Source organism: Oryctolagus cuniculus, chromosome 1 (genome assembly GCF_051225735.1).
Source record: "Oryctolagus cuniculus isolate XC-2025 breed Fujian yellow rabbit chromosome 1, ASM5122573v1, whole genome shotgun sequence".
In the NCBI taxonomy this organism is placed as follows: Eukaryota; Metazoa; Chordata; class Mammalia; order Lagomorpha; family Leporidae; genus Oryctolagus; species Oryctolagus cuniculus.
The window spans coordinates 169,349,477-169,377,391 of NC_142867.1; the positions used below are offsets into that span (position 1 = coordinate 169,349,477).

The 27,915-nt window shown below is 41.1% G+C and overlaps 1 protein-coding gene across 12 annotated transcripts in view; it reads left to right on the forward strand.

Moving 5' to 3' along the window:
* Positions 1–27,813, forward strand: part of UHRF2 (ubiquitin like with PHD and ring finger domains 2) — a 103,312-nt gene extending 75,499 nt beyond the window's left edge. For 4 of the 12 annotated variants that reach the window (XM_051858202.3, XM_089299398.1, XM_070051889.2 and 1 more), the window contains 7 exons: positions 11,840–11,946; positions 15,079–15,241; positions 15,934–16,074; positions 20,775–20,871; positions 21,159–21,319; positions 24,912–25,010; positions 26,802–27,813. In XM_051858202.3, the coding sequence (XP_051714162.1) occupies positions 11,840–11,946; positions 15,079–15,241; positions 15,934–16,074; positions 20,775–20,871; positions 21,159–21,319; positions 24,912–25,010; positions 26,802–26,948 (915 nt within the window). In that variant the 3' untranslated portion in view covers positions 26,949–27,813. Of the gene's footprint in view, positions 1–11,839; positions 11,947–14,799; positions 14,985–15,078; positions 15,242–15,933; positions 16,075–20,774; positions 20,872–21,158; positions 21,320–24,911; positions 25,011–26,801 lie in introns of all 12 variants that reach the window. The other 8 variants (XR_016210305.1, XR_016210306.1, XR_016210307.1 and 5 more) reach the window with 8 other exon arrangements.
* Positions 27,814–27,915: the final 102 nt, after the last annotated feature.

Consider the following 27,915-nt stretch of genomic DNA (forward strand, 5'->3'; position numbering starts at 1 on the left):
GAGATCCTCTGAAGGTAATCTGGCATTTCTCTCCTGCACATTTTAGAATATTTTCTTAGTGCTTTACTGTCGAAATTTGACTATAATGTGTCATCGTAAAGATCTTTTCTGGTCATTTCTGTTAGGAGTTCTATGTGCTTCCTCTACTTGGACCTTCCTTTCTTTCTCCAAGTTAGGGAAGTTTTCTGTAATTATTTCACTAAGTAAGCCTTCTAGTATCTTCTTTTTTCTGCTCTTTCAGGCACTCCTAAGACCCATATTTTGGGTCGTTTGATAGTATCCCATCTACCTCCAGCATTGTTTTTAAGTTTTCTAATTTCTGCCTCTTGTTTTTTGGTCTGACTGTAAAATTTCCAAAGGTTTGTCTTGTAGCTTGGATATTCTTTCTTTGGCCTCACCAATTCTGTTGTTGAGGCTTTCTACTGCATTGTTTATTTGATCTATTGAATTCTTCAGTTCTAGTATTTCATTTTGATTTCTCTTTAAACTCTCAATTCCGTGTGAGAAATTTTCATTCATATCATACGGTTTTCTTTAGCTCGTTGATTTGCTTCTGATTACTTTTGGGGAATCCTGTGATTAGTTTTTTCAATTCCGTTTCTGGAATTTCCTCAATCTCATCATCTTGCATTCTAATATTGAAAATATTGTACCCCTTTGCAGAGGTCATAGTGTCTTTTTTTTTTTTTTTTGGACAGGCAGAGTGGACAATGAGAGAGAGGGAGACAGAGAGAAAGGTCTTCCTTTGCCATTGGTTCACCCTCCAATGGCTGCCGCGGCCAGTGCGCTGCAGCCGGCACACGGCGCTGATCCGATGGCAGGAGCCAGGTCCTTCTCCTGGTCTCCCATGTGGGTGCAGGGCCCAAGTACCTGGGCCATCCTCCACTGCACTCCCTGGCCACAGCAGAGAGCTGGCCTGGAAGAGGGGCAACAGGGACAGAATCCGGCACCCCAACCGGGACTAAAACCCGGTGTGCCGGCGCCGCAAGGCGGAGGATTAGCCTAGTGAGCCATGGCGCCAGCCCATAGTGTCTTCTTTATTCTTGTTTCTTGAGTTTTTGCATTTATTTTTAGGTATTTGTAAATTTTTTTTTCTCTGATGGCTTTTTCTCTTTGAACTATTCCTCTGTGGTTTAGTGGCATGTCTGTGCTTTCAGTGAATACCAAGAGGTGTGTGGTGGGTGTGGCCAGGAAGTTTGGTCAGTGCTTCAGGGTGGGGCAAATACTCGGGTTGAGCATAGTAGCTTTCCTCTGATTAGCTGGAAGAAGAGGAATGATCGCCTCTGTTGGTGTGACCACTCTTTCTGTGACCACTCTTTCTCCTCCAGACTGAGGAGTGCCCAGGTGTTAGCCCCCAGTGTGTTCAACACTCATCCACACCAGTGCACATGTGGTCTGCCCAGCCCCTCCTGTGAGCACCATTTCCTCTCTTGCAAGCTACTCTAGGCCACCAAGGAGCTCTCACAGGATGCCGCCCACTATATGATTGCCCAGAATGCAGCCACATCCTATCTCCTTTCTCGAGATCATAGTGTTTTCTTAGTCTGAGCACCTAGGGCTCTTGGTGTCAGGGAGTGCAGGTGGAGTCAGTCCACCCTGCTAGCCTGTCCTGACAGCAGGGGAGCCATGGTGCTCCCAGGGCCACTATCCACATGTGTTCCAGCCTGCTGGATGGAGTCCTGTTCTCCCAACCAGTACCAGTGTGGTACGAAGGTTTTTCTCTCTGATAAGATCTCTGGGTCACAGGCATGCACTGCAGCTGCCAGCCACAGTCTTGCTCATTTCACAATTTTGCAGGGTGCTTAAGAGAGTCCTGCAGGCTGTGTTTCCCTTCCCTAGGGGTGGCTCCCCCTCCCCTCCTGTTACCAAGTGAGTGCAGCTGAGGCGATGGAGGCTACCTCAGGCACTTGCTCCTACACTGCTGTGGGTAGCCCTCCTGGCTGGGTAGAGGGCAACCCAAGAATTGCTGGGTGCATGCCCACAATCTGGGGTGGTGGCTACGTGTCTAAGTCCAAAACTGGCTCTGGCCCTCCCACCAGGGGCTCCAGGTCACTATTGCAGAAGGGAGGAGGGGAGAGAGAGAGAAACGTGCTGCCTTTTTTTCCTTTCCTCCCCTCCTCTGCGTTGCAAGGGATCCCAGGTGCACTCGAAGGGGTATAGTTCACCAAGCTTTGACTCTTGGGCACAGGCCATGGAGTCTGATCTCACCTGGACTGCCAGGGCAGGTGGACACCCCCTTTCCTGGATCCAAGTTGCTGGGTGCTCTGTTGTCTTGCTGTAACATACTGTCTGTCTACACCTTCCACCCAGATTCTGGCCATTCCTATTGCTTTCGCTGGATGTCCCATTGCAATTTCCCCTGCGGCTTTACCCTGAGAATGTTTTCTCTCCTTTTTTTATATTAATTTTGCCCTGCGTAAATCAGACCACCCTGCTGCTATTCCTCCATCTTAGAACCACCCATTTTTGGCTTTTTAAAAAAGATTTATTCATTTATTTTGAAAGAGTTACAGAGAGAGACAGAGACAAGACACAGAGGAGAGACAGATATCTTCCAAGTGATGGTTCACTCCTCAAATGACCACTAAGGCTGGGCCAGGCCAAAACCAGGAGCCCAGAGCTTGTATCTCCCATGTGGGTGGTAGGGCCCCAAACTCTTGGGCCATCCTCTGCTTTTCCAGGCTATTAGCAGGGAGCTGGATAGGAAGTGTAGCAGCCAGGACTCGAACCACTGTCTATATGGGATGCTTGCACTGCAGCCAGAGCTTAATGGACTGTGCCACAGCAGCAGGCCCACCACCATCTGTTTAGCCATTTGCCTGTGGAAGCTGAAGACAAGAGTGAAGCTGCTGGCCGGCGCTGTGGCTCACTAGACTAATCCTCCACCTAGCGGCGCCGGCACAGCAGGTTCTAATCCCGGGGGGGGGGGGTGCCAGATTCTGTCCCGGTTCCCCCCTTCCAGGCCAGCTCTCTGATGTGGCCCAGGAAGGCAGTGGAGGATGGCCCAAGTGCTTGGGCCCTGCACCCACATGGGAGACCAGGAGAAGTACCTGGCTCCTGCCATCGGATCAGCGTGGTGTGCTGGCCGCAGCACGCCGGCCACGGCGGCCATTGGAGGGTGAACCAACGGCAAAGGAAGACCTTCCTCTCTCTCTCACTGTCCACTCTGCCTGTCCAAAAAAAAAAAAAAGAGTGAAGCTGGGGGGCAAGCGCTGTGGTGTAGCAGGTAAAGATGCTACCTGCAGTGCCAGCCTCCCATATGGGCACCAGTTCCATTCCTGGCTGCTCCGCTTCCAATCCAGCTCTGCTATGGCCTGGGAAAGCAGCAGAAGATGGCCCAAGTCCTTGGGCCCCTGCACCCTCGTGGGAGACCCGGAAGCTCTTGGCTTTGGATCGGCTTAGCTCTGGCCTATGTGACCATCTGGGGAGTGAACCAGTGGATGGAAGACCTCTCTCTCTCTGGCTTTCCTTCTTTATCTGTGTAACTCTGCTTTTCAACTAAATAAATAAATATTGAAAAAAAAAAAAAAGAGTGAAGCTGGGATTGGAACTCTGATATAGTATGCAAACATATTAACTGCTAGACCAAAAAAATGCCTTGACACAGCTTTTTCTAAAATCACAAACATTGGGGATGGTTCTGTGGCATAGTGAGTAAAGCTGCCTCCTGCAGTGCCGACATCCCATATGGGTGCCAGTTCAAGTCCTGGCTGCTCCACTTCCAATCCAGCTCTCTGCTGTGGCCTGGGAAAGCAGTGGAAGATGGCCCAAGTGCTTGGGCCTCTGCACCACGTTGGAGACCCAGAAGAAGCTCCTGGTTCCTGTCTTTGCTCCCCAGCTCCGGCCGTTGCAGCCATTTGGGGAGTGAATCAGCGGATGGAAGACTTCTTTCCCTCTCTCGGCTTCAGTTTCTCTGTAACTCTGCCTTTCTAATAAATAAATAAATCTTTCAAAAAATTCACAAGCATTGTGGTTAATGCTCGAAAAATGAGCATATTCTCCAAGTGACAACATTCGGTCAAAGGACAAGAGGAAAGCAATCCAAAGAGTAGTTCTGAGGGCCAGTGTTGTGGCATAATGGGTGAAACCGCCACTTGCAGCACCAGCATCCCATATGGGTGCCAGTTCAAGTTGCTCCACTTCCAAACCAGCTCTCTGCTTTTGGCCTGGAAAAGCAGTGGAATGACAAAGTGCTTGGGCCTTTGTACCCACATGGAAGACCATATGAAACTCTTGGTTGTGGCTTAGGAGAGTTAACCAGCAGGTGGAAGATCTATCTGTCTCTCCCTCTCTCTCTCTTTCTAACTCTGCCTTTCAAATAAATAAAATCTTAAAAAAAAAAGAAAAAAGCCAGCGCCGTGGCTCAATAGGCTAATCCTCCACCTTGCGGCGCCGGCACACCGGGTTCTAGTCCCGGTTGGGGCGCCGGATTCTGTCCCGGTTGCCCCTCTTCCAGGCCAGCTCTCTGCTATGGCCAGGGAGTGCAGTGGAGGATGGCCCAGGTGCTTGGGCCCTGCACCCCATGGGAGACCAGGAAAAGCACCTGGCTCCTGGCTCCTGCCATCTGATCAGCGCGGTGCGCCGGCTGCAGCGGCGGCCATTGGAGGGTGAACCAACGGCAAAGGAAGACCTTTCTCTGTCCACTCTGCCTGTCAAAAAAAAAAAAGAAAAAGAAAAAGAAAAAAAGAAAAAAAAAGTGGCTCTGGTCACAGTAACACTATAGGGAGGACAACCTTGTTCTCAGGTACTCCGTGTCACCGTCCACCCTCATTCCCAACTGCTATCTTCCTAGTCAATACACATGCCTTTCTTTCTGTGCCTTTCCCTGGGTTCCTCACACCCTGCAATGTCACCTGCCCACCTAGAGCTCCTGCCTCCTCTATCCCACATGACACCTCCCATCCTGAGCCTCCATGCTGTGAACTTCTGTGTGCCAGAAACACTCTGGCTGTGAGAGCTTGAGACACTATTGCAGCTCACGGAGACTGAGTTTCCCCAGCAGGTGGAAATGTCCTGTCTTCCTTCAAATGTGCTAAAACAATAGTAAACATTATAGTACTAATGTGCAACTGACATATGCCAGTACCCCCATACCATTGTGAAAATGTTTGAGTGCTTCCATATTGTCTAGTAATGGCCAATGCCAGGAACTCCTCAAAGCATCCTCTGCACTCCCCTGGTTCTGTTGCCCAGCCCTTCCACTGGACTCTCACTGATTTCCCCATGGACCAGCAGCCGTGAGAAATGCCTGGCACAGTGAGGATTGGGGGCCAGGACCTGCCCAGCATCAAGGCCACCACTTGCCCTCAGTGGTTACTTGCCTACACTCTGCCAGTTGTGAACACTGGGACTGTGCTCCTGGGGTCAATACATTTGAATGTGTCTGTGGCATTCAAGGATGAACTGCATAAAGGTGGGCTAAGATGGGGTGGGTGTTGTGATTTAATGGTTTAAGCCACCTCCTACAATGCCAGCATCCCATATGGTTGCCAGTTTGCATCCCAGCTGCTCCATTTCCAACCCAGCTCTATTAATGTACCTGGGAAGGCAGAAGAGGACGGTCCGGGTATTTGAGTCCCTGCCACCCACCTGGGAGACCCAGATGAACCTCCTGACTCCTGGCTTCAGCCTATCCCATCCCTGTCCATTATGGCCATCAGGGGAGTGAACCAGCAGGTGGAAGATCTCTCTTTTTATCTCTCCTTCTTTCTCTGTAACTCTTTCAAATAAATAAATGTATCTTTTAAAAAGTCACCTGTTGAAGAATATCTGGATTAGTTCTAGTTTTTAGCTATTATAGATAAAGTGGCAGTAAACAATGTATACAGGTATTTTTGTGTTTTTTTTTAAGCTTTTTTTTAAATTGATGCAAATTTCGTAAGTACAGCTTTAGGAATATAGTGGTTTTCCCCCCCTTAACTGCCCTCCCTCTCCCACTCCTGTCCCACCTTCTACTCTCTCTCCCATCCCATTCTTCATTAAGATTAATTTTTAGTTAATTTTGTATACAGAAGACCAACTCTATACTAAGAAGAGATTTCAAAAATTTGCACACACACACAAAGTGTAAAGTACTGTTTCAGAACAAGTTTTTGCAGTTAATTCTCATAGTACAACTCAAAAAGGACAGAGGTCCTACATGGGGAGTAGGTGCACAGTGACTCCTGCTGTTAATGTAACAATTAACGCTCTTTATTTATGATGTCAGTGATCACTCGAGGCTCATGTCATGAGCAGCCAAGGCTATGGAAGCCTTTTGAGTCCACAAACTCCACTGGAATTTGGACAGGGTCATAAGCAAAGTGGAAGTTCTCTCCTCCCTTCAGAGAACAGTACATCCTTCTTTGGTGGCCCCTTCTTTCCACTGGGGTCTGACTCAGAGATCCTTCATGTAGGACTTGTGTGTGAGTGTGTGTCTTGGCTTTCCATGCCTGAAATGCTCTCATTGGTTTATCAGCCAGTCCATGGTGCTTTAAGGGCCAATTCTGAGGTCAAGAGTGTTTATTCTGGTATTTTTGTAAAAATAAGTCTTTGTTTCTTTAGGATAAATGCCCAGAAGTGCGATTCCTAGGTATAAGATAGCTGCATATCTAGTTTCTTTTTTTCTTTTAAAGAAACTGCCTGTCTCCCAGAGAGACTGTACCATTTTACATTCTTGTCAACAATGTATGAGTGATTCAGTTTCTCTTAATCTCAGCATTTGCTGTTGTTGCTATCTTTCATGTTGGCTACACTAATAGGTATGTAGTGATATGTGATAGATTTTTTTAACTTCTACATTTATTTTTATTTATTTATTTGAGAAACAGATTGGGAGAGAAAAAATTTACACTAGCTGATTCACTCCCTAAATGCCTATAATAGTCCTGGACCAAGGGCCAACTTCAATGCTCAATCCAGGTATCCCCTATGGTGGCAAGAACCCCATCACTTGAGCTATCACTGCTGCCTCCTAAGGCTTGCATTAAAGAGAAGCTGGAGTAAGGAGGCAGAGCTGGGTATTGATCCCAGGCATTCTAGTATGGGATACAGACATGTTACCCACCAGGCCAAATGCCCACCCATGGGTTTGTTTGTTTGTTTAAGGAGACAGAGGTCCCATCTGCTGGTTCACTCTCCCAATGCCCTCAGTAGAAGGACTAGGCTGGAGTGGACCAGGAACCAGGAACTCCATCCAGGTCTCTCATGTGGGAGGCAGACACTCAATTACTTGAGCTATGACCACTGCCTTCCATAATCTCTTTAGTGGGAAACTGGATTCAGGAGCTGAAGCTGAGGCTCAGACTCAGACACTACTAAATGGGGTGCAGGTGTCTTAACTGCTAGGCTCAACAACAGCTCTGCATTGTAGTTTTATTTGCATTTCCACAATAACTAATGATGTTGGCCCTCATTCATCTGCTTATTTGTCATCCATATAGCCTCTTGGTAGTGAAGTTTTTCAGGTTTTTTTTTTCCCCATTTTCTAATTGGGTTTTTTTTTGGGGGGGAGGGCTTTCATTTGCTTGCTTTTATGAGATGTTATGATCAGTTTGAGTAGCTGTGGAAAAAACAAAAGGTACTCATGTTTTCAGACAAAAATGGAAAAACTTGCCATCTTTCTAAAAGGCAAACTGATAGTGTATTTACATTAACTCTTAAGGACATGGCTGATAAACTAGTAAATATTTTAGTTTAGCAGCTTGGCAATCAAATGCTAGTTTCAGTACCCTGTGTTTGGGTTATCTCTTAAGAAAAGAGAACCCACAAAGGTGAGCTGCCTCTTCTCAGTTGTCCTAAAAGTAGTTTGCTCAATGGCTGGAAGACTCTGAATTCACAGTGTTTGTGTTTATGTCCTAGAGTCATCTCTTCCTAGTGTGACCTTATGCAAATTATGGAACCTCTGGCTCATTAAAAAAAAAAAAAGTTTAAATATTTACTTCATGGGCTTAACGTGAGGATTAAATAAATTAATCATATGTGAATGCTTAGAATCCCCAACCCCACACTGTAGGTACAAGTGTTTTCAGTAGTAGCAGTAGTGCCCAGTGTTGCAGACAAGAAAAACTGAAAAACTGACAAAAATTGAAGCTACACTTAGACAGCCTTGGATTATGAATTGTTAATGGTGGAAAGTTTTTAATGATTTTAATTATGCTTTAGGAGGGTTTACCTGCTGGTCTTTAATGGGAATTTAAGAAGGTTGGGATGGAGGTCTTTTACCTGATAGGCATGATGGCAGGAATGGGAACATCCAGCTCGTCTTAGGGATCTGCTGTAGCGGCCTGGGAGAAGACTAGAGATTGGGAAATACATGGGAATTGAGTTACCCTGAGGCAGCTCCATTTCCCTTGTATAGGTATAGCTTCTTTATGTGAGTTCTTCCTAGGCAGCAGCACAGGGTACAATTTAGTTGATCATGGACAAGAAGATACAACAAATTTTGGTTTGAATTTTTCTTTAGGAAAATCAGTCTGAAATAATATTGACTAAGCTGTTACAGTTTGGCAGAGGTTTTTTCCCTGTGATAATGTGAAAAATTTTTGGATTTATTTATTTGAGAGGCAGAGTGACAAGGAGAGTCAGAGAGGTCTTCCATCTGCTGATTCACTCCCCAAATAACTATAATGGCTGAGGCTGGTCCAGGTCAAAGCCAGGAATCTAGAACTCCAAATTGATTTCCCACATAGGTGGCAGGGTCCCAAATGTTTGAGCCATCTGCTGCTTTCTCAGGAACATTAGCAGAGAGCTTGATCAGAAGCTGAGAAATGGGCACTTGTACCAGTGCTCCAGTATGGGATGCCAGTGTCACAAGTGTGGGCATAACCTACTACAAACACTGTGCCTGATAATATGAACTTTTTGTTCTGGTAATGATTGAAGTACAGATGAATTAATGCTATTGAATTTTAACCATGTTTACTTGATTGATTATTTACTGCTTGAGGAACAATCAGATGTTTTTGTTCTGTTTTAAAAAGTTTATCTTTCATTTTATTTATTTATTTTTGAGAGAGGGGATACAGATAGGCAGCCAGAGAAAGCTCTCATTAACTTGTTCACTCCCCAGATGGCTAGGCCTGGTCCAGCTAAAGCTGTGAATTTATTCCAGGTCTCACATGTGGGTGGCAGGGACCCAGTCATCTGTGTCATGTCTGCTGCTTTCCAAGGTCTGCATTGGCAGGAAGCTGGAGTCAGGAGCTGGGGCTAGGTGTTGAACTCTGGTACTCCAATATGGGATTTGGGCATCTCAACCAACACTTTAATTGCTAAGACAAACATCTGCTCCTTACATACTATTTGGTGTGGTTTACATCTGTTATTTTCTCCCAGTCCTTATGTCTTTTTCTAAACATCACTCCCATAATTATGACAATTATGACTACAAGTATTGTGGAATAAATTCAGGTAGCTCTGCTTCTTCTTTTTTTAAGATTATTTTTTATTTGAAAGAGTTACAGAGACAGGGAGAGTCAGAGAGATCTTCCATCCACTAGTTCACTCCCCAGATGGCTTCAGCGGCCAGGGCTGGGACAGGCTGAAGCCAGGAGCTTCATCTGGGTCTCCCATGTAGGTGCAGGGGCCCGAGTATTTGGACAATCCTCATTGCTTTCCCAGGCTATTAACAAGGAGCTGGATAGGAAGTGGAGCAGCTGGGACTCAAACCTGTTCCATATGTGATGCCAGTGCTTCAAGCAGCTGCTTTAACTGTTGTGCCACAGCACTGGCCCAGGAGTCTGTTTCTTTTTTTTTTTTCTTTCTTTCTTTCTTCTTTTTTCTTGACAGGCAGAGTGGACAGTGAGAGAGAGAGACAGAGAGAAAGGTCTTCCTTTGCCGTTGGTTCACCCTCCAATGGCCGCCGCAGCTGGAGCGCTGCGGCCGGTGCACCGCGCTGATCCAAAGCCAGGAGCCAGGTGCTTCTCCTGGTCTCCCATGCAGGTGCAGGGCCCAAGCACTTGGACCATCCTCTACTGCACTCCCTGGCCACAGCAGAGAGCTGGCCTGGAAGAGGGGCAACAGGGACAGAATCCGGCACCCCGACTGGGACTAGAACCCGGTGTGCCAGCGCCACAGGCAGAGGATTAGCCTAGTGAGCTGTGGCGCCGGACCAGAAGTCTGTTTCTGATCAGTGTAAGAAGTATTCTGGGTACCAGCACTGTAGTGCAGCAAGTTGAAGAAGTAGAGGATGGGCCAAGTCCTTGGGCCCTTGTACCCACGTGGAAGCCCCAGAAGTTCCTGGCACCTGGCTTCTGATTGGCCCAGCTCCAGCCATTGTAGCCATGTGGGGAGTGAAGCAGTGGTTGTAAGACCTCTCTCTCTCTCTCTCTGTCTCTACCTCTCTGTATGACTCTTTCAAATAAATAAATAAATAAATATATAAATGAAAAGCCTGCTCAAAAAAAAAAAAAAAAGAAGTGTTCTGGACTGTGCTAGATAACTTATTTATTAGCATTCTTTCACATGGAATACACACTAAAGATGAAATTCCTTAATACCTTATTTTTAAAAAAATATAGACCTCAATATTGGATTAACAAAAAGTTAGCTTGAAATTTTTGGACAAATTCAAACTTAAAGCACAAGATTTTTAATTACGGCTTTTATCCAAAGGAAGAAGGTATTAAATAATTGACCTTTATAGCAAGCATGAATTTATTGGAGAAAGCTTCATTGTCTAAGTTCAGTCTAAACTAATTAAAATGATCTTGCATGAAAGAAGAACCACTATTTTGCTTTTATTATTTTTCTGTATTTATCTTGAGTACTGAATCAGCTAGAGATTTAATAATGTCTATATAAATTTGTAGCTACTACAGAAATAATTGTGGAGCTAGTTTTTGTAGTGTCTCTTTTGCACTTTTCTTTTCAGATTTAATAAATATTTTATATTCCTTTTAGTTTTCAAATTATTTTCCAAACTTCTTTTGAATAGTGATTATTCTGCCTAAAAACAACATGAATGAACCCATAGAGTGTGAAAGATAGGGAATTTACTATACTGTTAGGATTTAATATAAGATTTTTTAGGTAAACTTGGATTGTGAAATTTACATAATGTCAATGTCAGAATTTGATTACTGGGCAGCAAACTTAGGTATGGTATTGATTACAGTAGGGGATTCAGTTGTGGAGTATTTATCAAAGCAGTGCTACCTATAAATAACCTATAATTAGTATTAAGCTTTTTTTTTTATTTTTTTATTTTTTTGACAGGCAGAGTGGACAGTGAGAGAGAGAGACAAAGAGAAAGGTCTTCCTTTTGCCGTTGGTTCACCCTCCAATGGCCGCCGCGGCCAGCGCACCGCGCTGATCCGATGGCAGGAGCCAGGAGCCAGGTGCTTTTCCTGGTCTCCCATGGGGTGCAGGGCCCAAGCACCTGGGCCATCCTCCACTGCACTCCCTGGCCACAGCAGAGGGCTGGCCTGGAAGAGGGGCAACCGGGACAGAATCCGGAGCCCCGACCGGGACTAGAACCCGGTGTGCCGGCACCGCTAGGCGGAGGATTAGCCTAGTGAGCCACGGCGCCGGATGTATTAAGCTTATTTTAATTAGCAATGGATTAAATGGAATATAATGTTTCTAACTCCAGAGGCTCTGTAATATTCTATAAATTACATATTTAGCATGAGAATAATTGTATTTAGAGATGTTGGAAACTATAAAGTGAACATTTTAGGTCAAGTTATATAATTTGAGGATATACTGCACACAAGATTGCATTTGAATTTTTGCATTATTTTGGTAGATACAGTAAGAACATATCATGTCAGAATATCATAATTAATGTTCTGCCTCTAAAATAAGAATTGTTGGAATTACACAAATTTCTGTATCTTAATACATAAATCTTTTCCTATAGGACCGAGGTGATGAGTTCACATACACTGGAAGTGGTGGTAAAAATCTTGCTGGTAATAAAAGAATTGGTGCACCATCAGCTGATCAAACATTAACAAATATGAACAGGTACTTTTGTAAACACTGTTTAGAATTTGGATATTATATGAAAGTTTGATTATAGAACTGTAATTTGTAATTTAGACTGCAGAGGAGAATCCTAAATAGGAAGTTAAAGACCAAAAATTTAGATTCCATTGCCTGGTAATGTAATTGTAAGCATCCAAACTTATTTCTTTATACCATTGTTTTTTAAATGACATGAATTCCTATTCTTACCTAATAACGTGTGTGATGCATTTGAAAACATGTTGACACCTTTGAAGGAAAAGAGCCTATATAACCTAAGTGAAACTGACGACAAGGTGGCTTGCCTAGTAAGTATTTCATAATTAAAAGCTGAAGTAATGTTCTGTTCAATACAGATTGATCTTTCAAAGTAACAAACCTCATTTTAGAGGAGACTGAGTGATGTGAAATAATGTCATGTTTGGGAGCCATATGTTTGTACACAAATGAACTACCAGATCATTTAATTAGATCTGCATTCAAGGTACTTTAGGATCTATTCCAATAAGATATCTTGTAAGTGTTTTAAAAGGGAATATTTAATTTAGTTACGAAAATGATCTTTTCTAACTAAATCCCCTTAAAGGAATTAAAAAAGAGCCACCTGTATGACCTTCTTTCTGTAGAAGTATTAATGATATCTCAGCTCTCTTGGGACCAGAAAATTTAATAATTTAAAAATGTTTTATTTCATAAATATATGCTAATACTAATATTAATAATAGATAGTAACCCCAAACCATCAGATACCATAAATTTGCCATAATGAACTTTTATGATCACTTCATAAAGTTAAAAAATTTTTATATTCCATTAAGAGTATTTTGTGGATTGAGTAAAAATGAGTCTCTTTTTACTTGGAGTCTAACTGACTCGGGTTTAAGTAGTGTCCCTTTAATTTCTCTTATTACTGTGTGAAGTCAAGAATATACCAATATGATTTCAAGACTTTATTGCATACCAAGTTATAAAGAATCTTTGTTTTTATGTCTTCTATATTATTTCTGACAGTAGGATTATTTTACTGAACCAGCAGAGGAGACAGGTCAGATTTGCTGGTGAAAACATTCCTGAGACAAAAGCCTAGTCCCTTGCTATTCTTTTTCTGACAACAAAGCAGCTCTTCTACAGGAATAATCTCAAAAGACATCTAATAATATTGTGATGCATTTTGTCAATAAAAATATGTCTTGAATTTGCAAAAGGCCTTTTTCAATTGTCAAATTAGAGAATTTTATTTCCATTTAATATGTTATTTTACTTGAACGAAACTTCCTTTATTAACTGTCCACTTTTGTGATATACATAGTAGACAGATTCCTTCAACCTTTGAGTGATCTAATAAATACTGTGACAGTCTCTTTAAAAAATAACTGATGAGCAATAAAAATGTTTGCTATTTAAAGGAGGGTTTGAAAATGAAACATTAAAACAATTTGGGATTGACTTAACTTAGATACTGTTACATCCAGTCAGAGACTATATATTAAGCTGTGAATATTCCTCATAACTAGAAGACCTCTGGGGCAAAGATATGTATGTATTATGAACATAAAAATTGAAATGAAGGGCCCCTATTAGCTCAGACCCATAGAATATATGCTCTCAAAGTAAGTATACCCAAACAGTGTATGGTTCATGTCAGTTTTGCTTCTCTGCTAAGAGGAAGCTCATTATCTTCTTGCTTCTTCCACTTATTTAAAAAACTGAAGAGGGCAGCAAGGTAGTATGGCCATGCTTTATCAGGACAGTTAGCTACAGCTGGAATGATGGAAGAGCTTGGTTGCTTTTTCGCCAAATTTCATCCTCTTGGACTTTTTTCATATGGCTGAATAGCCGATATGCTTTTGAGATGCCAGAAGTGAATTGACAATGCAAATTAGTGGTGGCAATAATTATGACTGAAGGCACCAGTGAGCCACAAAGCATTCCATTCAGTGACATGAAGGTAGTACTTATCCATGCCCTTTACGATGAAATATGTATGTCCTATAGAAGTTCTAACAGTAAGATGTAATACTAGCCCTAAAGTGATGACTTCTACCTTCTAGTTATTTTTTTAATGCATATCCCTTTTGGATAAAGAAAAGATAACTTGTTAATCTTTAACTCTGACCTTGACTAAAAGGTTATTTTAAAAAACAAATACTTTAAAAAGATGCCTATACTTAACAGTTTTCTTTTCAGTAGGTTAATCACATAGTCTTAAGATTTGGTTTTTAATTTGAGCTTGCATAAGAAAGAACTTTACCCTGGAAAAATATTTTTCTTTTCACTCAAGTTAGGAAGTTTAAGTGTCTAAGAGGAAAGCACTGATTTTAAACAGGTTCCAGTATTTTGGGTGGGACTAGGTTCTCCCAGGAAATATCTTCTAATATCTAATAAGCTCAGTGACTTATTACTACTATTAGTACTACTGTGTGAGAACACATACTAAAAAAGTATCAGCTAAGGCAGGTGCTGCTTCCAATTGAGTCCTCTTTTGTCTTTATGTCATCAGTAAAATGTAGTGCCTTCAAGCAGCCAAAAATCTTTATTGCCATGATTTAACACAGCCATTGGATGCTTCAGTCTCACTTAAATTTATCTTTTTATGGAGACCTTTAAAGAATATACTCATATTGCACTTGTTAATACCTTTTTAAACTTAAAGAATCTCTGTCATCTGGAATATGGAAAGTAGACCTAAGGAGGTCGTTTGTACCTTGATGACAAATTTATATTTCTATTTCTTTCTACATTATTCCAGCGACTTAGTTCACGCCCTAATCAAAATAACTATTAAAACAATCACCTGCTTTAGTTTCCAACATTCAACAAACGTTATTTAAAGAGAATTCCATGTATTTCTAGTTGTTTTCTATTATACGTGGCACAGATGTTATTACTTTCAGAAGAACCCTACAGGCTATCTGAGAACCAATCCCCTGGCTTGGGGATGACATCAGAAAACTGATTTGTCTTCTCTGCTGGTGGGGGAAAGCATAATCCTATTATCTGGAATAATATGGAAAGAATCATAGACTCTTAATAATCAGGTAAGGCATAATTTACCTTTTAATTAAGCTAATGACTCGATTATGTGCTTGAGGAAAGATTACTTGGTATAAAGACTTTGTTTTATTTTTGTAGGGCATTGGCCCTAAACTGTGATGCTCCATTGGATGATAAAATTGGAGCAGAATCTCGGAATTGGAGAGCTGGTAAGCCAGTCAGAGTGATACGCAGTTTTAAAGGGAGGAAGATCAGCAAATATGCTCCTGAAGAAGGCAACAGATATGATGGCATTTATAAGGTGCTCTATCTAGCATGACATCTTGTTGGTCGCTCTTCCTGGGCTTTCAAGGCAGGGTTGCCTGAGGGGGAACTACTGTGGGTGGGCTGAAAGAAAGAGTAAGCCATCTTATTTGGTATTTCTGCTTTTTCTGGAAATGTAACAGATATAACTTTGATACTTATTTTAAAAGGCTTATTTGACATTCCTAAGGGCAGAGTTATATTTTGGGTTAAGATTTTTTTTTTCCAAGTGTGTATTCTTTATGATAAAAACATTAAAAATAACTTGACCATTGTGGATCTAGATTCTTAGATGCCTTTCCAGAATTAATTTAATTTTAATGATCATAATAGATTTTCAAAGCAGAACACGTTGTAATGTTAAAATTAGATTCTCATTCTTTGTTTAAAATGAGGGCATCTACTGCCTCAATTTTAATCTACCTAATATGCAAAATTCTGTTAATGAGCATCATTTTGTTGCTATATTACAATTATAACAAACTATACTTACATAAGAACTATCTTAATATGTAATAGGATAAAAACTTTTAATGAATATTTTTGGCTTTTTTACTATTCTCATAGCCAAGCAGCTGTTTTCTGAAATTATATTTAGTTCTGACAAGTTTACTTAAACACTAATATGATGACTTTGTGAATAAGTCTGAATTTTAAACCTCAAATTAGTGCTAAAATATTATGACTTAGGTGGTGAAATACTGGCCAGAGATTTCATCAAGTCATGGATTCTTGGTTTGGCGCTATCTTTTAAGAAGAGATGATGTTGAACCTGCTCCTTGGACCTCAGAAGGAATTGAACGGTCAAGGAGATTATGTCTGCGGCTACAGGTTAGATTACATTTGTCTAAGATACTCATATATTCATAAAAATGTGTGCTTCTGTACTATCTACATGCTTTAACACTCGATATGACCTACAACAGTTGATCAGTAAGGAGAGAGGAATAAAAGCATGCAAGTAAATACAAGGAAGGGAAGGAAAATGGTAGCATCTGAGGTGTCAGACTGTCCTAGGACTAAGGGTTGTGTTTGGGAAAAGCTGGACTTGTCAATATAATGTAAAATATTGCCAACTTGATTTGGAAACGACTTGGAAGTATAAGAGAAAGGCAGTCATAAAACGTAGGTGTACAAGGCCTTAAGAAAGGAAGTCCATCCTGGAGGACACGGGGGTCTGTCTTTGGTAGGGGAAGGGTGGGGAGGTGGCTTCTAAGAGTGGTCTGTTTTCTACCCTTATCATTTTTTCTTACCCCTTTTCTCTCTTCCCACACAAAGCTGTTTTCCTGCCCTGCCACCACCTTTAGTGCTTTGTATTTTTTACCCCTTTGCCCTTCCTCAGCTATTAGCCCATAAGGGACTTTGTTGGTTTTGTGTGCATAGTGGATGGTCTGGATGCATTCCCCCTTCACTGCATGTATACCCCAGACTGTGGCCCTGACACTGACTTCAGAGCATGGTTTGAGTTCATCCCCTATCGTTCCTCATTGTGCTTCCCATAAAAACTGCTGGCTTTGTCATTTCCCTTGGCTCTGCCCACACTGCATGTGTAGGGGCTGAACTATGGGCAAGTTTTTGACCACCCTGGCAGGTGAGTGTGTGTCTTCTAGTGCAAATCTGTTTCTGTTTTTGTTTTCCTCTTAAACTCATAGAATTGATTGTCTCAATGAAATTCATCAGCTGGTAGAATACTCACCAAAGTAATTCCTTTTGTAACTAAAAATGTTTTTAAAAAGTGTCACATCCATTTTTTTTCTCCCCCAGAAACCTTTTATTTAAAGAATACAAACTTCATGAATTCCATAAATACTTTAGGAACATAATAATTCTTCCCATCTACCCACCCTCCCACTCCCACCTCTCTTCCTCCTCCCTCTGTTATTCCCATTCTTATTTTTTACTAAGATCTATTTTCAGTTAACTTTATACGCATACAGTTAATTCTGTACTAAGTAAAGAGTTCCGCAAATAGTTTGAACAACAACAACAAGAGAAAAACAAAAATCAAAAACTTGGAGCCGGTGCTGTGGCATAGCAAGTAAAGCCACCACCTGCAGTGCCAGCATCCCGTGTGGGTGCCAGTTCAAACCCTGGCTGCTCCACTTCCGATCCAGCTCTCTGCTATTGCCTGGGAAACCAGTTAGAGTATGGCCCAATTGCTTGTGCCCCTGCACCTATGTGAGAGACCCGGAAGAAGCTCCTGGCTCCTGGCTTCAGATCAGTCAAGCTCTGGCTGTTGCAGCCCAGGGGAGTGAACCAGCAGATGGAAGACCTCTCTCTGTCTCTTTTGCTCTTTCTCTTTCTTCCTCTGCTTCTCTGTAATTCTGCCTTTCAGGTAAATAAAACATAAATATTAAAAAAAAAAAAAAAAAAACTTACTGGGGCTGGCGCTGTGGCACAATAGGTTAATCCTCAGTCTACAGTGCCAGCATCCCATATGGGCACTGTTTCTAGTCCTGGCTGCTCCTCTTCCAATCCAGCTCTCTGCTGTTTTCTGGGAAAGCCCCAGCACTCTCATGGGAGACCAGGCAGAAGCACCTGGTTCCTGGCTTCGGATAGGCACAACTCCAGCCATTCTGGCCAATTGGGGAGTGAGCCAACGGAAGGAAGACCTTTCTCTCTGTCTCTCCCTCTCACTATCTGTAACTCTACCCCTCAAATAAATAAAATATTTAAAAAACAAAACAAAACAAAAAAAAACTTCCTCAACAGTTGAGACAAGGGCTGTTCAAAATCATTGCATCTCAAAGTGTCATCTTCACTTTTATAGATTACTTTTTAGGTGCTCTGTTACCACAAATCAGCGAGAACTTACGGCATTTGTCCTTTTGAGACTGGTTTATTTCACTGAGTATGTTGTTTCCCAGTTTTATCTGTTTTGCAAACAACAGGATTTCTTTTTTTTTAACCACTGTGTAGTATTCCATGTTGTACATAATCCCATAATTTGTTTATCCAGTCTTCAGTTGATGGACATTTGGGTTGATTCCACATCATAGCTATTTTGAATTGATGGCAATGAACATGGAGGTACATATGACTCTTTCATATGCTGATTTCATTTCCCTTGGGTAAATTCCCAAGAGTAGAATGGCTGGGTCATATGGTATGGTAGGTCTATATTCAGATTGCTGCGGTATCTCCAACTGTCTTCGATAGTGGCTTTACCAGTTTTCATTCCCACCAACAGTGGATAAGGGTACCTTTTCCTGCACATCCTCACCAGCATTGTTGATTTCTGTATGAAAACCATTCTAACTGGGGTGAGGTGAAACCTCATTGTGGTTTTGATTTGCATTTGCCTGAGGGCTTGTGATTGTGAACATTTTTTCATGTGTCTGTTGGCCATTTGGAATTCCTCTTTGCTCATTTCTTAATTCTAAACTGGGTTGTTTGTTTTGTTGTTGTTGAGATTCTGATCTCTTTGTATATTCTGGTTTATTAATCCTTTATCAGTTGCACAGTTTGCAAATAATTTCTCCCATTCTGTCAGTTGCCTCCTCACTTTGCTGAATGTCCCTTTTTCTTCACCTTATGCAACCTCTTTATTTAATTTTTATTCCCAAAGACACTTTATATTTAAGGAATGCAAACTTGATGCATTTCATAAGTACAGCTTTAGGGCTATAGTGATTCTTTCCACCATGCCCACCCTCCCACACACATTCCCACCCCTCTTCCTCCTCCCTCTCCAAATCACAGGCCCATTCTCCCCTAAGATCCATTTCCAATTAACTTTATACATAGAAGACCAACTTTTTACTGAATTCAACAATTTGCACACACACATGCACACACACACATGCACAAAAAAAAAAAAAAAACTGTTCCTCAACAGTCAAGACAAGGGCTGTTCAAAGTCATTACATCTTGAAGTTAATTTACTTTTTTTTTTTTTTTTTTTTTTTTTAGAAACAATTAACTTTAAAGAAGCACCAAGAATGATGGATCTTTTGGGAGAACTTAGACATAATTATAATACAACTCTAAGGACAGAGGTCCTGCATGGGAAGTTAGTGCACAGTGACTCTTGTTAATTTAACAATTAACATTCATGTATTCCATCAGTGATCACTCAAGGCTCTTGACATGAGTTGCCTAGGCTATGTAAGCCTTTTGAATCCATAAACTCCGTCAGTATTTAGACAAAGTGGAAGTTCTCTCCTCCCTTCAGAGAAAAGTGCATCCTTTTTTGATGACCACTTCTTCCCACTGGGTCTCACCCACAGAGGTCCTTCATACAGTACATTTTTTGCCACAGCGCCTTGGCTTTCCATGCCTGAAATGCTCTCATGGGCTTTTCTTGCTGAGTGTTTCTTTTGCAGTGCAGAGGCTTCTCAATTTGATCTAATATCATTTGTCAATGTTGGCTTTGATTGCCTGTGCATCTGGGGTCTTTTCCACGAACTCTTTGCTTATGCCAATGTCTTGTAGAATTTCTCCAATGTTCTCTAATAATTTGATGATATCGGGTCGTAGACTTGTCTTTAATCCACTTTGAGTGGATTTTTGTGTAAGGTGTAAGGTAGGAGTCTTGTTTCATACTTCTGCATGTGGAGAAAGTGAAGCACAATGAACTTTTTTTTTTTTTTTTTTTAAGATTGACTTGAGGCGGGGGTGGGGGGAAGAGAGGAGATCTTCCATCTTCCATCCTCTGGGTTACTCCCTAAAATGTCCACAGTTGCTGGGCCAGGCTAAAGCCAAGAGCCAGGAACTCTATCTGGATCTCCCATGTGAATGACAGGGATCCGAGTACTTGGGCCATCATCTGCTGCCTTCCCAGGCACTTTAGCAGGGCACTGGATCAGAAGTGAAGTATCCAGGACTCAAACAGGTGCTGATATGGGATGTGGGTATCCCAAGTGGTCGTTTAACGTGCTATACCACAGTGTCCATCCGCACAGTGAGCTTTAAACACATGCATTATTATGAAACATTTCTTTACTCCCCAACAAGTGGTAGCCTTTAAAAACTAAGGGCAATAGGTAGAATTTATACTCTAAAGTCTACGTTCAGGTGGCAGACAATTTGGCTGCTATGGGTCTTCTAAAATTTCCTCCTCCCCTAATTTTGTGAGAAGAGAAATTTGGCCCTTAATTTTTTTCTTTTTTTAGATTGACTCCACAATTAACTGTAATCCCAGCTGTTTGATTACAGTCTGTTGTGTTTTGTGGTTGATCCTCACTTACCTTCATATCTGGAATCTCTCTTTCTTAAGCTTCAAGCCACTTAGTCACACTCATGAAAACTTATTTTTCTTTTCTTAGATCTGAAACTAAGATTATTGCATTATAAAATGTAATGTTTTTAGCAGACAAGGCTACATGGTTTTACACTGAATTTGGAATATTACTTGTGTCTTTATTCCTTTGAATTCTTTTTTCTTTAAATGTCTATTCCCTTTGTGTGAAGTCTTTCAACTTGGGAATGTATAGATTCGTCCTCTCCATGACTTTTAAATTTTTTTTATCGGGATCTAGAACCTGCCCTTCTAACAGCTTAAATCTACATTGTCTTCTCTCCCCCACCAGTATCCAGCAGGTTACCCTTCAGATAAAGAAGGGAAGAAGACTAAAGGACAGTCAAAGAAGCAGGCCACTGAAACCACAAAAAGGCCAATTTCAGATGGTAGGTAATGATTGAAGAATATAAATCCTAGTAATATACATTCTAATAAATAGAAATATCAAGAGAACAAATTGAGAGACTCGTAAGAAAAACAAAGGAGCTTTTTGGGGAGGGATGAAGTGGAGCATCAGAACAGCAAATATAGTATCCTAAATTCCGAGGGAAACTTGGACGCTACTTTGTGTAGGTTATCTTCTGCTAAACATTCCTGGTGGGGTTAACTCTTGTTTCATAGTGCTGTTTAGAACCACTTATAAGTCTGCTAATATATTTTTAAATAAATCTAGATGAATCTCCAAGTGCCTCCTCCAAAGTGTTCAAAGCATCCGATTCAGCAGAAGCAGTTGAGGCTTTCCAGCTAACTCCTCAGCAGCAACATCTAATCAGAGAAGATGGTCAGAATCAGAAGTTGTGGGATGAAGTACTGGCGTCTCTTGTGGAAGGACCAGTATGTACAGGTTTTGAAAAATAATATGATTGTAATATTAACAAGTAGTGAAAGTAATTTCCTTATGAAGTGTGGTTTTTCAAACACAAGTCAGTCGAGGCTTGATCCTTCTCTCCAGTATTCTCACTCAGTGCTGTCACCTTTCAGAAATAATTGGATGTAATATATTTAAATGTTCTTGAATTTATTTTAAACTTCTTAGGTGCTGGTTTTTTTACTTTTCTATGTCTGAACTTAATTATTTATGTTGATGTATTATTCCTGGTAAGAATTTTTGATTGTGAAACATGCAATCAACTGGAACTAAAACTCACCAGAAATATTTCTGTAATAGTTACCTAATATCATAAGGCTTTTTTAATTATTGAATTTATTTATTTATTTGAAAAGCAGAGAGAAAGAGACAGAGCTCCTATCCACTGGTTCACTTCCCAAATGGCAAAAGTGAGGAACTCAATCCATGTCTCCTGTTTGGGTGCCACCTTCCCAGGGAATACATTAGCAGGAAGCTACAACTGAGGGCAGAGTTGGGCCTGGAACCCACGTGCTCTGATGTGGGATGCTGGCTGCCCAAATAGCATCTTAATCAGCAGACCGACGCCCACCCCATAGCATAAGTCTTAAGCAATTTCGCACAATTTTGAAAACCTCTATGTTCAACTCATGGGTAAAATATGACAATATTAATTTATCTAAATATTCTATAACATATATTTGAAATATTCATTTATTCATTTATTTGAAAGCCAGGGTGACAGGGAAAGACACAGAGTGAAAAAGATCTTCCGTCCACTGGTTCACTACCCAAATGGCACAGCAGCTGTGAGCCTGGAAATCCCATGTGAGTGGCTGTGGCCCAAGCGCTTAGGTCATCTTTTGAAGCTTTCCCAGGTGTATTAGCAAGAAGCTGGATCAGAAATGGAGCAGCTTAGACTCGAACTGGCACTAAGCAGTAGCATAACCCATTAGGCCAACACCAGTCCTTTATATTTTTTGAACCATTTTTTCCATTTTGGGAAATTAGAACAGTTTAATATCATAAATTTTAAGTCATAAATTGAAAAGAATTGCAAGGCTAATTTATGTGTGAGTATGGTAAGCTGTATTTTATGGATTGAGCTTTCTTATCAAATCCCCCAAATTGGGGGCCGGTGGAGTAGGTTAATCCTCCGCCTACGGCGCCGGCATCCCATATGAGCGCCAGTTCTAGTCCTGGCTGCCCCACTTCCGATCCAGCTCTCTGCTATGGCCTGAGAAAGCAGTTAGAGTATGGCCCAAGTCCTTGGGCCCCTGCATCCGCATGGGAGACCGGAACTTGGACCCAGGCACTCTGATACAGCGGTGGATGTACCAACTGTTGGCTTAACATCTAGGCCAAATACCTACCCTCAATGGTGACTTGTGAAGAAATGTTCACAGAAAATGCTGTTTTACAAAAAAGCTGCATTTAAAAAAATTTATAATATCCAAAACTTTAAAAATTCCATTCTCTGTATACAAGTATGTACACGCGCGCACACACACACACACACACACACACACATTTTATCTAAACTCCTTTCTGAGCCCTGTATGAATAACAGCCCTACCTACCTTGGTAGTCTCCTCTTGCTTGTCTTTCAGACTGCTTCGGCTACAGTTGTGCTACTTAAATATAATCAGCTTGTTCTGGTCCCTGGGCCTTTACTAAACATGTAGTATCTCTGACCATCTCCATCACCATGTAGCTCACTCCGTCAGATCCTTTTAAGTCTGCACAAATATTAAATTATTCAAAGAAGCCTTTCCATATACTCTTTTTAAGTAGCCACTCTTTAATCTACTTCTTGAATTTATTATGTCTTACAGTTGTTATATTTTATATGTTCTCTTGTAAAAATATAAGTTCTGTGAGCAGAGAGTTTGCTTTTATGTTACCTCTGTATAGATTAGTGCCTAGAACATTGTAGGAACTGAGAACACCTATTTTACATATGCTCATATTATAGATACCATGTACCCAAATTATAGGCACTAGGGGAATTATTCATTAAGAAAATAACTTAAAGGCTGACAGTGTGCCACAGTGGGTTAAGACATAGCTTGGAATGCCAGTATCCCAAGCAGAAGGGCTGGTCTGAGTCCTGGTTGCTCTGCTTCCAACCCAGCTTGCCTGCTAATGCACTTGGGAAAACGGCAGAGGATGGCTCAGTTATTTGGTCCCTGCCATCAATGTGGGAAACCTGGATGGAGTTTCTGGCTGATGTAGTCAGTGAATGGAAGATCTCTGTCTCTCTCTGCCTTTAAAATATACAAATGAATCTTTAAAAAAAAAAAAACAAGAAATCAAGAAATTTGTCAGTGAGATGGTGCCTGAAAAAATTTTTGTTTTTCCAACATCTTCCCCTAAGTGGTATATTCTTTGAATGTTTTATATAATAGTGTTTACAATTCACTTGACTTTCATAATGCATGTTCATATTTCAGCTAGTATAATGACATCTTTTGAAGTGTGACATTTGATTTTCTTTGTAATTCTTATAAATTCTAATTTTATTTTTTTATTTTTTTATTTTTTTTTTTTTTTTGGACAGGCAGAGTGGACAGTGAGGAGAGAGAGACAGAGAGAAAGGTCCTCCTTTGCCGTTGGTTCACCCTCCAAGGGCCGCCACGGCTGACGCGCTGCGGCCGGCGCACCGCGCTGATCCGATGGCAGGAGCCAGGTACTTATCCTGGTCTCCCATGGGGTGCAGGGCCCAAGCACTGGGGCCATCCTCCACTGCACTCCCTGGCCACAGCAGAGAGCTGGCCTGGAAGAGGGGCAACTGGGACAGAATCCACTGCCCCGACCGGGACTAGAACCCGGTGTGCCGGCGCCGCTAGGTGGAGGATTAGCCTAGTGAGCCGCCGCGCCGGCCCTAAATTCTAGTTTTATTAATATTGGGAACAAACATAAAGATATTTCCTCACTACAAAAATAAATGAATGAATAATTATTCTTTTATATATATTTAAAAACCTATTTTTTATTCTAGTTTAAAATAAAAAAAGCAGCCAGGGTAAAACAGAATCAATAATGGGTTTTGAAGAGCACAGAGTATCATGTGATCACATTTGCTTAAAGATGTTCACTTTATCTGTGATAGTTTTATCCCTCTTCAAGTAAATTTTTGGGTTGGGGTAAAATATTACAGAAAATAATCCTAGAAAAATAAGTATTTGTTTTTTTGTGGTATTAGATATTACAGAGTATTATTGTCTACTGCTTTATTTTTAGAGCTTTAAAAATAATTCAGATTTTGTAATAACAAAAGATTGATCAGAATAACACCTTTCTGTGCAGTGCAGCTTTTTGAAGAAAGATCAGTATGTAATGATCCTCAGATTAGCTGCCCATGGTTGTTTTTTTTTTTTTTAATGAAAAATAATTTATCCCTGGAATATGAGATTTAGAGGGACTTTGATAGGATTTTTTTCAGTTTGTTATGTAAGTTTGCTTGATTTTCTTAATAGAAAACAAATTAAAAGGTGACTGCGATACTTTTTTCCTGTAGAATTCATAGTATATAACGAGCTGCTAACCATTTTTCCTTCCTCTTCGATACCATTCTAGAATTTTCTGAAAAAATTAGAACAATGTTTTATGTGTGTCTGCTGCCAGGAGCTAGTTTACCAGCCTGTGACAACAGAGTGCTTCCACAATGTCTGTAAAGTAAGTAGCTTTCTCTCCCACTTTCCCTCGAGTCAAAAGGCACACCAACCTCAATATCAGTTTTTAGCATGTAATGAAGGATTTTTCCATGAAGCAGAATAGTTAGGTAATGTTGCTAGTTAAAGGGCATTTACATCTGGATGGTAAGTGCATGCTTTAATTTAATAGTAATAGTCATTCAAATATATATCATTTGAGACAATCTATCATGTTTGGAATTATTGAGGAAGGATTGAAATGAAGGAGAAACTGGGGCCGGCACCATGGCTCACTTGGTTAATCCTCCGCCTGTGGCGTCCGAATCCCATATGGGTGCCGGGTCCAAGTCCCCAAGTCCCCAGTTGCTCCTCTTCCAGTCCAGCTCTCTGCTGTGGCCCGGGAAGGCAGTGGAGGACGGCCCAAGTGCTTGGGCCCTGCACCCCATGGGAGACCAGGAGAAGCACCTGGCTCCTGGCTTCAGATCAGCATAGCTCTGGCCGTGGCAGCCATTTGAGGAGTGAACCAACAGACGGAAGACCTTTCTCTCTCTCTCTCTCTCTCTCTCTCTCTCTCTCTCTCTCTTTCTCTCTCTCTCACTGTCTAACTCTATCAAGTAAAAAAAAGAAATGAAGAAGAAACGAATTGTTCTTTTCTATGTAAAAACTTATATACATCTTATATATCATAGTGCAAATTGGAATAATAAAACTAATAAAAAAAACCTAAAAACAGATTATATCTGGAAGTGTGCCCAGATTAAATATTGTGTGAAAGGTGAAGTGTGGTATAAAAGGAAAATCTGAGTTTTAGTCAAGCCAAGGTTGCAATCTTGTTCTACCAATTGGTGCTTATATGCCCTGACCTAACTTCAGAACTTTAGTTTCTTTTGTAAAATGGAAAAAATCATCCTAGATGTTTATGCCTGAATTTGCATCAGTTAACTCTATATAATATATTTAGTACAGCTAAATATATATACATATATATTTTAAGATTTATTTATTTATTTGAAAGTCAGAGTTATACAGACAGAGGAGAGGCAGAGAGAGAGAGGTCTTCATCCACTGGTTCACTCCCCAATTGGCTGCAATCATCAGAGCTGCACCGATCCAAAGCCAGGAGCCAGGAGCTTCAACCAGGTCTCCCATGCAGGTGCAGGGGCCCAAGGACTTGGGCCGTCTTCTACTGCTTTCCCAGGCCATAGCAGAGAGCTGGATTGGAAGTGGAGCAGCCAGGTCTCAAACTGGTGCCCATGTGGGATGCTGGCACTGCAGTCCGCAGCTTAACCCGCTATACCACAGCGCCGGCCCCAGCTAAATATATTTTTAAAGACTCATGTTTTGTGTCTTGATAAAATATATAGCTTGGTTCTAAGCAAAGAAATGCTGCATTTTTTTTTCCTTTAGGGTTCTTCCAGGAAAGAACAGAATTCAAATGTAACCTAAAAGATTAGGCTAGTGGGAACCATACATAAATCTTTAACACTTTCATTTTACCAGATGAGGAAATTGAAGTTGCAAAACTGTTAAAAACACACACACACACACACACACACACACACACACAAAACCTGTTAAATCATTTCCCTGAAGTCTCACAGAGTGTGCCAGAGATGAACCAACACTATAACTGGACTTTTCCATAGTGCAGATTCAGGCCTTGACAGGTGTTCGTTTTGTTCAATTTCTCTTGTTACCGAACAGTAAGTCTGTAGTTTCCATGTAAAAGCATAAGTTGTTGAGTACTTCTCTATGTACTTTATGCTCAGATGAAATTGGGTATGTTTGGTTTGTTTGTTTTTGTTTTCCATAGGATTGCTTGCAGCGCTCCTTTAAGGCCCAGGTTTTCTCCTGCCCTGCTTGCCGGCATGATCTGGGCCCGAATTACATCATGGTTCCCAACGAGGTTCTGCAGAATCTACTTGACCTTTTCTTCCCTGGCTACAGCAAAGGACGATGATCTGTGTACTTCTACCGTGTTGTTCTGGTGGCTTTTTGAACAATAAAGAATCTAAAATGGGTGTAGAGGGTGGAAGCAGTGATGGACCATATCTCTCCCGTTCTGAAGCAGCTAATCCTCTTCCCCAGGTAGCCATCATCTGTGTGTAGTGAGAGGCCCATTTCTCAACTGTCTTTTAAATATCGAAAGGTAGTTCCTGTCAGTAACAACTAGTTTCAATGAATAAAACGTCAGAAGCCTCAGCTCTAGTTGATATCCAAGTTATGATTTATTTTGCAACTACCTCAGGACAGAAAAGATTTGTGGGGATTTTAAAAATCATTGAATAGTTAAATGAAATTTTAGCTACACACTGCCTCCCCAATATTAGTTGTGCCTGGTTATTGTAATTTGATTTTACCGAAAAGAAGATGACACGAGTTACTTGGACTGAATGCAGCTTCTGTAGTATGCATAATTTTTTTCATGTTCTTCTTCCATTACAGTGAGTGTTTTGCAAGGACAGGTTCATTTTTTAGCCTGTTTTGTGAGCCCCATTGTGCTTTTTTCTGGTGTTTTATGCAAGTTGACTACTAATGACTAATGAGAACAATATGAATGCATTGTTGCTGCATTAGTGTCATGTGGTGTGGTTTTGCACTTAAAAGAGGTATCAGACGCTCTAGTTGTGAATGTCCATGAAAAGCCACTTCTGTACTAGTCAAACTGTTTTTAGTGAGTCTCACCAGTGATTTTACATTTACAGAGTATTGAGGGCTGTGCTGACTTTTGAGAGGATTGAAATCGCTTCATATTGTGATCCTAAATTTTATATTCACTATATTCCCTAAAGTATACCTTAATAAATATTTTATGATCAGAAAAACAGTTCCTTTTGCTTTACTTTTTACATTTGTCTGACTTCTGTGTGTTTAAGAATCAGTTATTTCCAGATGTTCTTATTGTGTATCTTTACTAAAACAGACAT